Source organism: Bubalus kerabau, chromosome 2, assembly GCF_029407905.1.
Source record: "Bubalus kerabau isolate K-KA32 ecotype Philippines breed swamp buffalo chromosome 2, PCC_UOA_SB_1v2, whole genome shotgun sequence".
Classification (NCBI taxonomy): Eukaryota; Metazoa; Chordata; class Mammalia; order Artiodactyla; family Bovidae; genus Bubalus; species Bubalus kerabau.
In genome coordinates, this window is record NC_073625.1 from 190,847,105 (window position 1) to 190,859,822 (window position 12,718).

The 12,718-nt window shown below is 49.9% G+C and overlaps 3 protein-coding genes across 6 annotated transcripts in view; all 3 read right to left on the reverse strand.

Moving 5' to 3' along the window:
* The window catches only part of TSPEAR (thrombospondin type laminin G domain and EAR repeats), a 182,433-nt gene that overhangs the window by 59,222 nt on the left and 110,493 nt on the right, over positions 1-12,718 (reverse strand). The gene's annotated exons all lie outside the window — the stretch shown is intronic.
* Positions 3,620-4,459, reverse strand: LOC129644263 (keratin-associated protein 10-3-like). Of its 2 annotated transcripts, XM_055569811.1 has the most exons (3): positions 4,077-4,459; positions 3,972-4,001; positions 3,620-3,833 (listed from the first exon to the last, which is right to left on the reverse strand). In XM_055569811.1, the coding sequence occupies exons 1-3, from the start codon at positions 4,457-4,459 to the stop codon at positions 3,653-3,655; spliced, it is 594 nt and encodes a 197-aa protein (XP_055425786.1). In that variant the 3' UTR covers positions 3,620-3,652. The 2 variants fall into 2 exon arrangements, with proteins under 2 accessions (XP_055425786.1, XP_055425785.1); XM_055569810.1 differs by having other exon boundaries at positions 3,912-4,459.
* On the reverse strand, positions 11,507-12,472 carry LOC129644258 (keratin-associated protein 10-12-like). Of its 3 annotated transcripts, XM_055569804.1 has the most exons (3): positions 12,086-12,472; positions 11,903-12,043; positions 11,507-11,860 (listed from the first exon to the last, which is right to left on the reverse strand). In XM_055569804.1, exons 1-3 carry the CDS (start codon positions 12,470-12,472, stop codon positions 11,618-11,620), a joined length of 771 nt encoding a protein of 256 aa, XP_055425779.1. In that variant the 3' UTR covers positions 11,507-11,617. The 3 variants fall into 3 exon arrangements, with proteins under 3 accessions (XP_055425779.1, XP_055425780.1, XP_055425778.1); XM_055569805.1 differs by having other exon boundaries at positions 11,507-11,798; positions 11,967-12,472; XM_055569803.1 differs by having other exon boundaries at positions 11,903-12,472.

Sequence of the window (12,718 nt, forward strand, 5' to 3'; positions counted from 1 at the left end):
TCTGCCATAAGGGTGGTGTCATCTGCATATCTGAGGTTACTGATATTTCTCCCGGCAATCTTGATTCCAGCTTGTGCTTCTTCCAGCCCAGCATTTCACATGATGTACTCTGCATATAAGTTAAATAAGCACGGTGACAATAAACAGCCTTGATGTATTCCTTTTCCTATTTGGAACCAGTCTGTTGTTCCATGTCCAGTTCTAACTGTTGCTTCCTGACCTGTATACAGATTTCTCAAGAGGAAGGTCAGATGGTCTGGTATTCCCATCTCTTTCAGAATTTTCCACATTTACTGTGATCCACACAGTCAAAGGCTTTGGCATACTCAGTAAAGCAGAAATAGATGTTTTTCTGGAACTCTCTTGCTTTTTTGATGATCTATCAGATGCTAGCAATTTGATCTCTGGTTTCTCTGCCGTTTCTAAAACCAGCTCAGACATCTGGTAGTTCACAGTTCACGTTGTTGAAGCCTGTCTTGGAGAATTTTGAGCATGATTTTGCTAGCATGTGAGACGAGTGCAATTGTGTGGTAGTTTGAGTATTCTTTGGCATTGCCTTTCTTAGGGATTGGAATGAAAACTGACATACTCGAGTCCTGTGGCCACTGCTGAGTTTTCCAAATTGGCAGTTTGTAAATGAACTGAATGAAGGGCAGCTCCATCTCCAGGCAGGAACAAACGGCTGACAGTCTGGTCTGGAAATGAACTATTACCAGGCGGACCCCGGACCTCTCCCACCAAACAGTGAAAGACACAGAGCTTCTGGGGGAACACTGGGGACTAAAGCTCATTTTTCCTTTTTTCAAATTATTATATCTTTCTCCTGCATTGGCAGGCCAAGTCTTTACCAGTGGTGCCACTTGGGAAGCCCCTTATATCTTCCTCAAGTAAAGAGAACAGCAGTGTATTTTCACATAAGCAAGAGCTTGGAAAACACTCTTTTCATGTTTCCCTCTTGGAGAAACATTTAAAGAAACAAAACAAATGATGGGACTCCCCTGGAGGTCCAGTGGTTTAGGATCCAAATTCAAGTGCATGGGGTGTGGGTTCAGTCCCTGGTCAGGGTGCCAAGATGCCACACAGCCCTCAGCCAGAAAACCCGAAACACAAAAAAGAAGCAATGTGGTAACAAATTCAATAAAGACTTTAAAAAAGGTCCAGGTTAAAAAAATCTTAAGAACAAAAACCAGAAAGAAAGAAGACAAACGGCCAAGTGAGGAAATATACAGGAGCACATGAGGAATTGGGCAGGTGTAGGTGAGAAGAAAAGGAAGAAAAGTCTAAACAGCCAGAGAGATGGGCTCTGTTGATACACGCAAAGTCTGATCCTTCCCAGCCAGTGACCCTGGTGAGGTTCTGATACTTCATTAATATCAGATGTATTGAAACACTAAGCTTTTGGATTGTTGTTGATCAGTCGCTAAGCTAATTCCAATTCTTTGTGACCCTATGGACTGCAGCACGCCAGGTTCCTCTGTCCTCCACTATCTCCCAGAGTTTGCTCAAATTCATACCCACTGAGTCGATGATGCTATCGAAGCATCTCACCCTCTGCCGCCCGCTTCTCCTTTTGCCGTCAGTCTTTCCCAACATTAGAGTCTTGTCTAATGAGTCAGCTCTTCAAATCAGGTGGCCAAAGTATTGGAGCTTCAGCTTTAGCATCAGTCCTTCCAATGAATAGTCAGGCTTGATCTCCTTGCTGTCCAAGGGACTCTCAAGAGTCTTCTCCAACACTATAGTTCAAAAGTATCAATTCTTTGGTGCTCAGCCTTCTTTATAGTCCAACTCTCACATACATACATGACTACTGGAAAAACTACAGCTTTGACTAGACAGACCTTTGTTGGCAAAGTAATGTCTCTACTTCTTAATATGCAGCAGAATGACAATATAGAGCCTTGATACTCCTTTCCCAATTTGGAACCAGTCTACTGTTACATATCTAGTTGTAATAATTGCTTCTTGACCCACGTACAGGATTCTCAGGAGACAGGTAAGGTGGTCTGGTATTCCCATCTCTTTAAACATTTTGCATGTATTGCGTTAATAAAACGTAATTAAATAAACTCTACCTGTCTTTTTTCACTTTAAATGTGGCTATTATAACAGCTGGGTTCCTGTCTGGCTCAGCAGTGAAGGATTCGCTACCAGCATGAACTGCAGCAGACCCAGATTTGACCCCTGGGTCAGGAGGAGCCCTGGAGGAGGGCACAGAGGCCCACTCCTGACTCTTGCCTGGAGAAGCTCATGGACAGAAGAGTCGGGCAGCTTACAGCCCATAAGGTCACTAAGACTCAGACACGCTTCAGGCAACTCAGCACACACGCATGCATATTATAATAGGCACAAATACATTTGAGGCCCCAAGTCAAGGCCCTTCACACTGCCACGCAGGTCCAGCACTGCCCTGAAGGGCCAGGGTATGTCCCTCCTCCCCATATTTCCCAAAAGGGATAGCTGCCTTAGAACTTGAATTCCTGAGGGCATCGCCCAGCGAGCACCTACATTACCAAACAGCCCATCCCCCTTGGCTGTCGGTCCCTGTGATGGATAGTTTCAAGAGTCAACTGACCAGGCCACGGTGCCCAGTTGTCTGGGTAAACATTGCTGGATGTCATGACATAGTTGCTTTTTAGGTGAGATCAAGACTGAAATCAGTGGACTAGGAGTAAAACAGATTGCCCTACAAAATGTGGGTGGGCTACACCCAAGAGTTGAAGACCTTGAGAACAGACTGAGGCCCCCCAAGGAGAAAGAGATTCTACCAGCTGGTCATCTGTAGCTGCAACACCAACTCTTCCCAGGAAGCTCACCCTGCAGATTTGGGTCTTGCCCGCCTCCAAACTGTGTGAGCCAGCTCCTCAACATCAGTCTCTGCATACGTGCACATGTCTTATGGGTTCTTTCTCTGGAGAACCTGACTCACACAGGCTCCCAACATCACCGCATGTGGCTCTCACCATCCAGACCTTCGCACACAGAGGGAAGCACTCACACTCCTGTCCAGGGCACTTGGGAACGGCTGGCACCTGCCTGTCTGAAGCTGATTCTGGAGTAAGCTTTACATATTCAAGGCAGATGTTTACTAAACGGGGTTTTCTTTGTCCCTAGGGAAGCCCCATGTTCCCAGTGTGCAAACCTGGGGCCTGGACATATGCCCCACTGCCACCCCATCACTCACTTCATGCAGGGGTGTACAGGTGAGCAGGGTACTCTGGACTGGAGGCTGCCGTCGATCTATGGCCTCAGGACACCCTGGCCGAGAGTAGCAGGGCGTGGTTAGCCGTGCCTGATGATGTTACAGTCCTGGATACAACTCAAGGCCAGGATTCTAAACCAGCCCAGACCGCTGTCCACAACAAAGGTCTTTCCCAGGGTTTGAAAGATATGCACTCAAGGCACAGAGAGGGCTTGACAATGACTTTATTTGTTAACAAGCAGCCCCCTCACCTAGATCAGGACAAAATCCATGACCAAGAAGGATGGAGAGCCGCATGCTGGCTGACACTCAGGGCCTGGAGGGAACCAGGAGCCAGCCCAGGCTGCTCACAGGAAACTCTGGGACAGAAGGAGACCCCAGACTGGCCTAAGGCTACAGAAATTTCAGGTGAAAGTCAGCGTTGGCCCTGGAAGGAGTTGGCAATGTGCCGGGTCAGCAACAGGGCTCTGGGGCTGAGGCTGGGACGCAGCAAGCAGGGCGGGAGCACGCGGGCCGACAGAGCAGGGATACACAGGAGGCCGGGCGACAGCAGCTGGGCTGGCAGGAGGAGGTGGGCACACAGCAGGCGGGGCGGCACACAGGACGGCAGAGAAGGGAAAGGGAGGAGGAGGGTCTGCAACTAACCGAGGAGCAGGGGTTGGGCTGGCAGCACAAGGCGGCTGAGCAGGGGGAGGACTCACAGCACACGGGCCTGCAGCAGAGAGGTGTGCAGCAGACGGGCCTGCAGCAGACAGGGGTGCAGCAGACAGGCCTGCAGCAGACAGGTGTGCAGCAGACGGGCCTGCAGCAGACAGGCTTGCAGCAGACAGGCTCACAGCAGTCTTGCTGGCAGGGGGAGGAGGTGCAGCAGGAGAACTGGCAGCTAGACTGCTTGCAAGATGAGGAAGTAGAACAGGGGGAGGCCTCACAGCAGACAGGTGTGCAGCAGACAGGCCTGCAGCAGACAGGCCTGTAGCAGACAGGCTTGCAGCAGACGGGCTTACAGCAGGCCTGCGGGCAGGGGGAGGAGGTGCAGCAGGAGGGCTGGCAGCTAGACTGCTGGCAGGACGAGGCCAGGCAGGAGCTGCTGCAGCCTGGCTGGCAGCAGGGGCTGGACTCGCAGCTCACTGGGCCGCAGAGGAGGGTCAGGCGGGGGGCCGGGGCGCAGCAGCTGGGGGCACAGCAGGGGGGCTCGCAGCAGCTCTCTGGGCAGTCATAGCTCAGGTCGCTGGAGCAGACGGACAGGGTGGAGGCTGCCATGGTGGAGGTGGTGGGGCTGGAGGAGGGTTTGAGTGTGTGTGACTGTATGAGCTGTGTGTGAGGTGCTTGGGGATGCAGGGCTTTTATACCTGGCCCCTGGCTTGTGTTGTCCCCATAGGAGACTCCCAGGCCCTCCCTTCTTTGTTGGGGTTGAGAGCTGGCGGCAGGAGCCCCTCATTAGTGCTGGCATTGTTTCCACAATTGTTTTCACTCATTAAACCTGTGAGCGTAAATATCCCATGTTGCAGGATGTTTTTCCATTTCTCCTTTGTTTGGCTCCAGAAAAGATACAGAAAATATCTAGGTAAGATCCTACATGAAATGAACCCTGAATATTCACTGGAAGGACTGATGCTGAAGCTGAAGCTCCAATCGTTTGGCCACTGATTGAAAGAGCTGACTCATTAGAAAAGACTCTGATGCTGGGCAAGATTAAAGCAGGAAGAGAAGGGGACAACAGAGGACAAGCTGGTTATATAGTATCATTGACTTAATGGACACGAGTTTGTGCAAGCTCTGGGAGATGGTGAAGGACAGGGAAGCCTGCTGTGCTGTAGTCCATGGGGCCACGAAGAGTGGGACATGACTGAGCGACTGAACAACAGGAACAATGCTGAGTGAGGTTTAGAGGTGATCATATCTCTAAATTGGTGAATTTAGATGTTGAGCTCTCCTCTGTTTGAGGTGCAGTACTTTTAATAATATTTTGAGTTTTACAATTTTTAAACTTAGGTGTAATGTGACATGTACTCGTCTGTAAAATGCAAGTGGTTCAGGAGATATGACCGTGGAACCAGGTGAGGGTCATGTTCAGCAGGGGCTGGTGGCAGATCCTGGCACTCCCCCCAGAAGCTGCTCTGCCAGCAGGAAGCATGGTGAGAGGGACATCCAGTCCCCTGCAGCCCAGCCAGTGTGCCTGAGAGGAGCATTAATGGAGCGCGGTCATATGTGGAGTCTGTTAGGAGATCTCTTCAGGGAGCAGCGCTCACAGGTGTCTGAGTCAGGGGCCGCGTTCATCAACCTTTCACCTAGACCCAACTGCTCACAGCACACCCTGTGCACCCCATACTTCTCAGCCAAGCAACCTGCCCCTCTGGCCAGAGTTTGCCTTCCTCAAGGGCGATGCCCTGAAAGACCCAGAGAGAGGGAGGGTCTCCTCCTGGAGAACCACGTGTGAGCAGCGGAGACTCGAGGACCCGAGGCAACACCCAGAAGTAAAGCTCAGGCAAGAGTTGGTTTTCCTTGTGGATACAAGAAGACGTGGTCCCAGGGAGCCTGGAACAGCAAGTCAGCAAGGGCTGACTCTGGGGAAGATGGTCACATCTGGGCAGTGGTCATCATGTTGACCCTTACCATGGCTGTGGAGTCAGATGACACTGTCTGAGCACCTGTTCTAGGCCAGGTGGTGATCTGAATGCTCTACACCTACCAAGTCACTTGATTTCACATCCACTGAGCAAGGAAGTTTCTGTAAATAGGTGAGGAAGCCCAGGCACAGAGAAGTTAAGCAACCATCTCCAGGTCACACATCCCAAAGTATCAGGACTGGGACTGGAAGCCAGCCATCTGTATATAGGATTGAGGCTCTTACACAGGCCTTTCTCCAGGCCAACTTCAGTGTTACAGGCAGAAGGAAGCATGTGTCCAAGGAAGTTTAGCACCAGGCAGCTGAGCTGAAAATTTACAACAGAGGCGGGAAACAGCAAAATTAACACCACAGAAAATCAACTCTGTGGTTTTCAGCACAAACACTGCTACTTCCTCCACTCCACAGAGGTAAAGTATGCATGCTTGCTCAGGGGCTCAGTCATGTCCGACTCTTTGTGACCCCATGGACTGTAGCCCGCCAGGTTCCTCTGTCCATGGAAATCTCTAGGCAGGAATAGTAGAGTGAGGTGCCACTTCTTATTCCAACAGAGTGTAGTGAAATTTGCTCAGTTGTGCCTGACTTTTTGTGACCCCATAGATTATACAGTCCAAGGAATTCTCCAGGCCAGAATACTGGAGTGGGTAGCCTTTCCCTTCTCCAGGGGATCTTCCCAACCCAGGGATCGAACCCAGGTCTCCTGCACTGCAGGCAGATTCTTTACCAGCTGAGCCACAAGGGAAGCCCAACAGAGGTAAAGCATAAACCCTGAATATGATGAGAGAAAATGTAATAAACAGACCATGTGTTTCGCTGACACCAAACGTGATTGCTCAGTTGCTAACAAGGAAGAAGGAAGAGCTAGGATAGAACAGTAAAGACAGGATGAACTCGAACCACTCTCAGCTGAGCGCACCAAGGTGGGTGTGTTTGGACTGGAAGGGCCTCATGAATTCAAGAGCATCGGATTTTTGGGGCCCACCATAAACATACATTCAGTCAGTTCAGTTCAGTCGCTCAGTCATGTCCAACTGTGACCCCATGGACTGCAGCAGGTCAGGCCTCCCTGTCCATCACCAACTCCTGGAGTTTACTCAAACTCATATCCATTGAGTTAGTGATACCATCAAACCACCTCATCCTCTGTCGTCCCCTTCTCTTCCTTCCTTCAATCTTTCCCCCATCAGGGTCTTTTCAAATGAGTCAGCTCTTTGCATCAGGTGGCCAAAGGATTGGAGTTTCAGCTTCGGCATCAGTCCTTCCAATGAACATTCAGGACTTATTTTCTTTAGGATGGACTGGTTAGATCTCTTGCAGTCCAAGGGACTCTCAAGAGTCTTCTCCAACACCACAGTTCAAATGCATCAATTCTTTGGTGCTCAGCTTTCTTTATAGTCCAACTCTCACATTCATACACAACTACTGGAAAAACCATAGCCTTGACTAGATGGACCTTTGTTGGCAAAGTAATGTCTCTGCTTTTGAATATGCTGCCTTGGTTGGTCAAAACTTTTCTTGTAAGGAATAAGTGTCTTTTTATTTCATGGCTGCAGTCACCATCTGCAGTGATTTTGGAGCTCCCCCCAAAATAAAGTCTGACACCGTTTCCACTGTTTCCCCATCTATTTGCCATGAAGTAATGGGACCACATGCCATGATCTTTGTTTTCTGAATGTTGAGCTTTAAGCCAACCTTTTCAGTCTCCACTTTCACTTTCATCAAGAAGCTCTTTAGTTCTTCTTCACTTTCTGCCATAAGGGTGGTGTCATCTGCATATCTGAGGTTACTGATATTTCTCCCGGCAATCTTGATTCCAGCTTGTGCTTCTTCCAGCCCAGCATTTCACATGATGTACTCTGCATATAAGTTAAATAAGCACGGTGACAATAAACAGCCTTGATGTATTCCTTTTCCTATTTGGAACCAGTCTGTTGTTCCATGTCCAGTTCTAACTGTTGCTTCCTGACCTGTATACAGATTTCTCAAGAGGAAGGTCAGATGGTCTGGTATTCCCATCTCTTTCAGAATTTTCCACATTTACTGTGATCCACACAGTCAAAGGCTTTGGCATACTCAGTAAAGCAGAAATAGATGTTTTTCTGGAACTCTCTTGCTTTTTTGATGATCTATCAGATGCTAGCAATTTGATCTCTGGTTTCTCTGCCGTTTCTAAAACCAGCTCAGACATCTGGTAGTTCACAGTTCACGTTGTTGAAGCCTGTCTTGGAGAATTTTGAGCATGATTTTGCTAGCATGTGAGACGAGTGCAATTGTGTGGTAGTTTGAGTATTCTTTGGCATTGCCTTTCTTAGGGATTGGAATGAAAACTGACATACTCGAGTCCTGTGGCCACTGCTGAGTTTTCCAAATTGGCAGTTTGTAAATGAACTGAATGAAGGGCAGCTCCATCTCCAGGCAGGAACAAACGGCTGACAGTCTGGTCTGGAAATGAACTATTACCAGGCGGACCCCGGACCTCTCCCACCAAACAGTGAAAGACACAGAGCTTCTGGGGGAACACTGGGGACTAAAGCTCATTTTTCCTTTTTTCAAATTATTATATCTTTCTCCTGCATTGGCAGGCCAAGTCTTTACCAGTGGTGCCACTTGGGAAGCCCCTTATATCTTCCTCAAGTAAAGAGAACAGCAGTGTATTTTCACATAAGCAAGAGCTTGGAAAACACTCTTTTCATGTTTCCCTCTTGGAGAAACATTTAAAGAAACAAAACAAATGATGGGACTCCCCTGGAGGTCCAGTGGTTTAGGATCCAAATTCAAGTGCATGGGGTGTGGGTTCAGTCCCTGGTCAGGGTGCCAAGATGCCACACAGCCCTCAGCCAGAAAACCCGAAACACAAAAAAGAAGCAATGTGGTAACAAATTCAATAAAGACTTTAAAAAAGGTCCAGGTTAAAAAAATCTTAAGAACAAAAACCAGAAAGAAAGAAGACAAACGGCCAAGTGAGGAAATATACAGGAGCACATGAGGAATTGGGCAGGTGTAGGTGAGAAGAAAAGGAAGAAAAGTCTAAACAGCCAGAGAGATGGGTTCTGTTGATACACGCAAAGTCTGATCCTTCCCAGCCAGTGACCCTGGTGAGGTTCTGATACTTCATTAATATCAGATGTATTGAAACACTAAGCTTTTGGATTGTTGTTGATCAGTCGCTAAGCTAATTCCAATTCTTTGTGACCCTATGGACTGCAGCACGCCAGGTTCCTCTGTCCTCCACTATCTCCCAGAGTTTGCTCAAATTCATACCCACTGAGTCGATGATGCTATCGAAGCATCTCACCCTCTGCCGCCCGCTTCTCCTTTTGCCGTCAGTCTTTCCCAACATTAGAGTCTTGTCTAATGAGTCAGCTCTTCAAATCAGGTGGCCAAAGTATTGGAGCTTCAGCTTTAGCATCAGTCCTTCCAATGAATAGTCAGGCTTGATCTCCTTGCTGTCCAAGGGACTCTCAAGAGTCTTCTCCAACACTATAGTTCAAAAGTATCAATTCTTTGGTGCTCAGCCTTCTTTATAGTCCAACTCTCACATACGTACATGACTACTGGAAAAACTACAGCTTTGACTAGACAGACCTTTGTTGGCAAAGTAATGTCTCTACTTCTTAATATGCTGTTTAGGTTGGTCATAGCCTTTCTTCTAAGGAGCAAGCATCTTTTAATTTCATGGCTGCAGTCATGAAATCACAGCCATCTGCAGTGATTTTGGAGCCCCCCAAAATAAAGTCTGTCACTGTTCCCATTGTTTCCCCATCTATTTCCCATGAAATGATGGGACCAGATGCTATGATCTTAGTTTTTTGAATGTTGAGTTTCATGTCAGCTTTTTCACTCTGCTCTTTCACCCTCATCAAGAGGCTCTTTAGTTTCTCTTCACTTTCTGCCATAAGGGTGGTATCATCTGCATCACTGAGCTTGTTGATATTTCTCCTAGCCATCTTGATTCCAGCTTGTACTTCATCCCGCCTGGCATTTCTATGATGTACACTGCATATAAGCTAAATAAGCAGGATGACAATATACAGCCTTGATACTCCTTTCCCAATTTGGAACCAGTCTACTGTTACATATCTAGTTGTAATAATTGCTTCTTGACCCACGTACAGGATTCTCAGGAGACAGGTAAGGTGGTCTGGTATTCCCATCTCTTTAAACATTTTGCATGTATTGGGTTAATAAAATGTAATTAAATAAACTCTACCTGTCTTTTTTCACTTTAAATGTGGCTATTATAACAGCTGGGTTCCTGTCTGGCTCAGCAGTGAAGGATTCGCTACCAGCATGAGCTGCAGCAGACCCAGATTTGACCCCTGGGTCAGGAGGAGCCCTGGAGGAGGGCACAGAGGCCCACTCCTGACTCTTGCCTGGAGAAGCTCATGGACAGAAGAGTCGGGCAGCTTACAGCCCATAAGGTCACTAAGACTCAGACACACTTCAGGCAACTCAGCACACACGCATGCATATTATAATAGGCACAAATATATTTGAGGCCCCAAGTCAAGGCCCTTCACACTGCCACGCAGGTCCAGCACTGTCCTGAAGGGCCAGGGTATGTCCCTCCTCCCCATATTTCCCAAAAGGGATAGCTGCCTTAGAACTTGAATTCCTGAGGGCATCGCCCAGCGAGCACCTGCATTACCAAACAGCCCATCCCCCTTGGCTGTCGGTCCCTGTGATGGATAGTTTCAAGAGTCAACTGACCAGGCCACGGTGCCCAGTTGTCTGGGTAAACATTGCTGGATGTCATGACATAGTTGCTTTTTAGGTGAGATCAAGACTGAAATCAGTGGACTAGGAGTAAAACAGATTGCCCTACAAAATGAGGGTGGGCTACACCCAAGAGTTGAAGACCTTGAGAACAGACTGAGGCCCCCCCCAAGGAGAAAGAGATTCTACCAGCTGGTCATCTGTAGCTGCAACACCAACTCTTCCCAGGAAGCTCACCCTGCAGATTTGGGTCTTGCCCGCCTCCAAACTGTGTGAGCTAGCTCCTCAACATCAGTCTCTGCATACGTGCACATGTCTTATGGGTTCTTTCTCTGGAGAACCTGACTCACACAGGCTCCCAACATCACCGCATGTGGCTCTCACCATCCAGACCTTCGCACACAGAGGGAAGCACTCACACTCCTGTCCAGGGCACTTGGGAACGGCTGGCACCTGCCTGTCTGAAGCTGATTCTGGAGTAAGTTTTACATATTCAAGGCAGATGTTTACTAAACGGGGTTTTCTTTGTCCCTAGGGAAGCCCCATGTTCCCAGTGTGCAAACCTGGGGCCTGGACATATGCCCCACTGCCACCCCATCACTCACTTCATGCAGGGGTGTACAGGTGAGCAGGGTACTCTGGACTGGAGGCTGCCGTCGATCTATGGCCTCAGGACACCCTGGCAGAGAGTAGCAGGGCGTGGTTAGCCGTGCCTGATGATGTTACTGTCCTGGATACAAGTCAAGGCCAGGATTCTAAACCAGCCCAGACCACTGTCCACAACAAAGGTCTTTCCCAGGGTTTGAAAGATATGCACTCAAGGCACAGAGAGGGCTTGACAATGACTTTATTTGTTAACAAGCAGCCCCCTCACCTAGATCAGGACAAAATCCATGACCAAGAAGGATGGAGAGCCGCATGCTGGCTGACACTCAGGGCCTGGAGGGAACCAGGAGCCAGCCCAGGCTGCTCACAGGAAACTCTGGGACAGAAGGAGACCCCAGACTGGCCTAAGGCTACAGAAATTTCAGGTGAAAGTCAGCGTTGGCCCTGGAAGGAGTTGGCAATGTGCCGGGTCAGCAACAGGGCTCTGGGGCTGAGGTTGGGACACAGCAAGCAGGGCGGGAGCACGCGGGCCGACAGAGTAGGGATACACAGGAGGCCGGGCGACAGCAGCTGGGCTGGCAGGAGGAGGTGGGCACACAGCAGGCGGGGCGGCACACAGGACGGCAGATAAGGGACAGGGAGGAGGAGGGTCTGCAACTAACCGAGGAGCAGGGGTTGGGCTGGCAGCACAAGGAGGCTGAGCAGGGGGAGGACTCACAGCACACGGGCCTGCAGCAGAGAGGTGTGCAGCAGACAGGCCTGCAGCAGACAGGTGTGCAGCAGATGGGCCTGCAGCAGACAGGCTCACAGCAGTCTTGCTGGCAGGGGGAGGAGGTGCAGCAGGAGGACTGGCAGCTAGACTGCTTGCAAGATGAGGAAGTAGAACAGGGGGAGGCCTCACAGCAGACAGGTGTGCAGCAGACAGGCCTGCAGCAGACAGGTGTGCAGCAGACAGGCCTGCAGCAGACAGGTGTGCAGCAGACAGGCTTGCAGCAGACGGGCTCACAGCAGGCCTGCTTGCAAGGGGAGGAGGTGCAGCAGGAGGGCTGGCAGCTAGACTGCTGGCAGGACGAGGCCAGGCAGGAGCTGCTGCAGCCTGGCTGGCAGCAGGGGCTGGACTCGCAGCTCACTGGGGCGCAGAGGAGGGTCAGGCGGGGGGCCGGGGCGCAGCAGCTGGGGGCACAGCAGGGGGGCTCGCAGCAGCTCTCTGGACAGTCGTCCACCTGCCAGGAGGAGCCGGTGCGGGAGTCACAGGACCCGGGCAGGCAGACCCGGCTGCTGTAGCTCAGGTCACTGGAGCAGACAGACAGGGCAGAGGAAGCCATGGTGGAAGTGGTGGGGCTGGAGGAGGGTGAGGATGTGAGTGTGTGTGAGTGAGTGAGTGAGTGTGTGAGCATGGCTCAGGGCTGTGGGCCTTTTATACGCCGTCCAGGTGTGTGTTGGGCCAGCTGAAGGCTCCCTGAGGCTTCCCTTTCCTTGTTGGTGTTTTGAGCCCCTATTACTTCTTGTTTATTTACACACGAGTTTCCTGCTTGTATAATGCATGCCCTGGTTGAGGGCTGGATCACCCC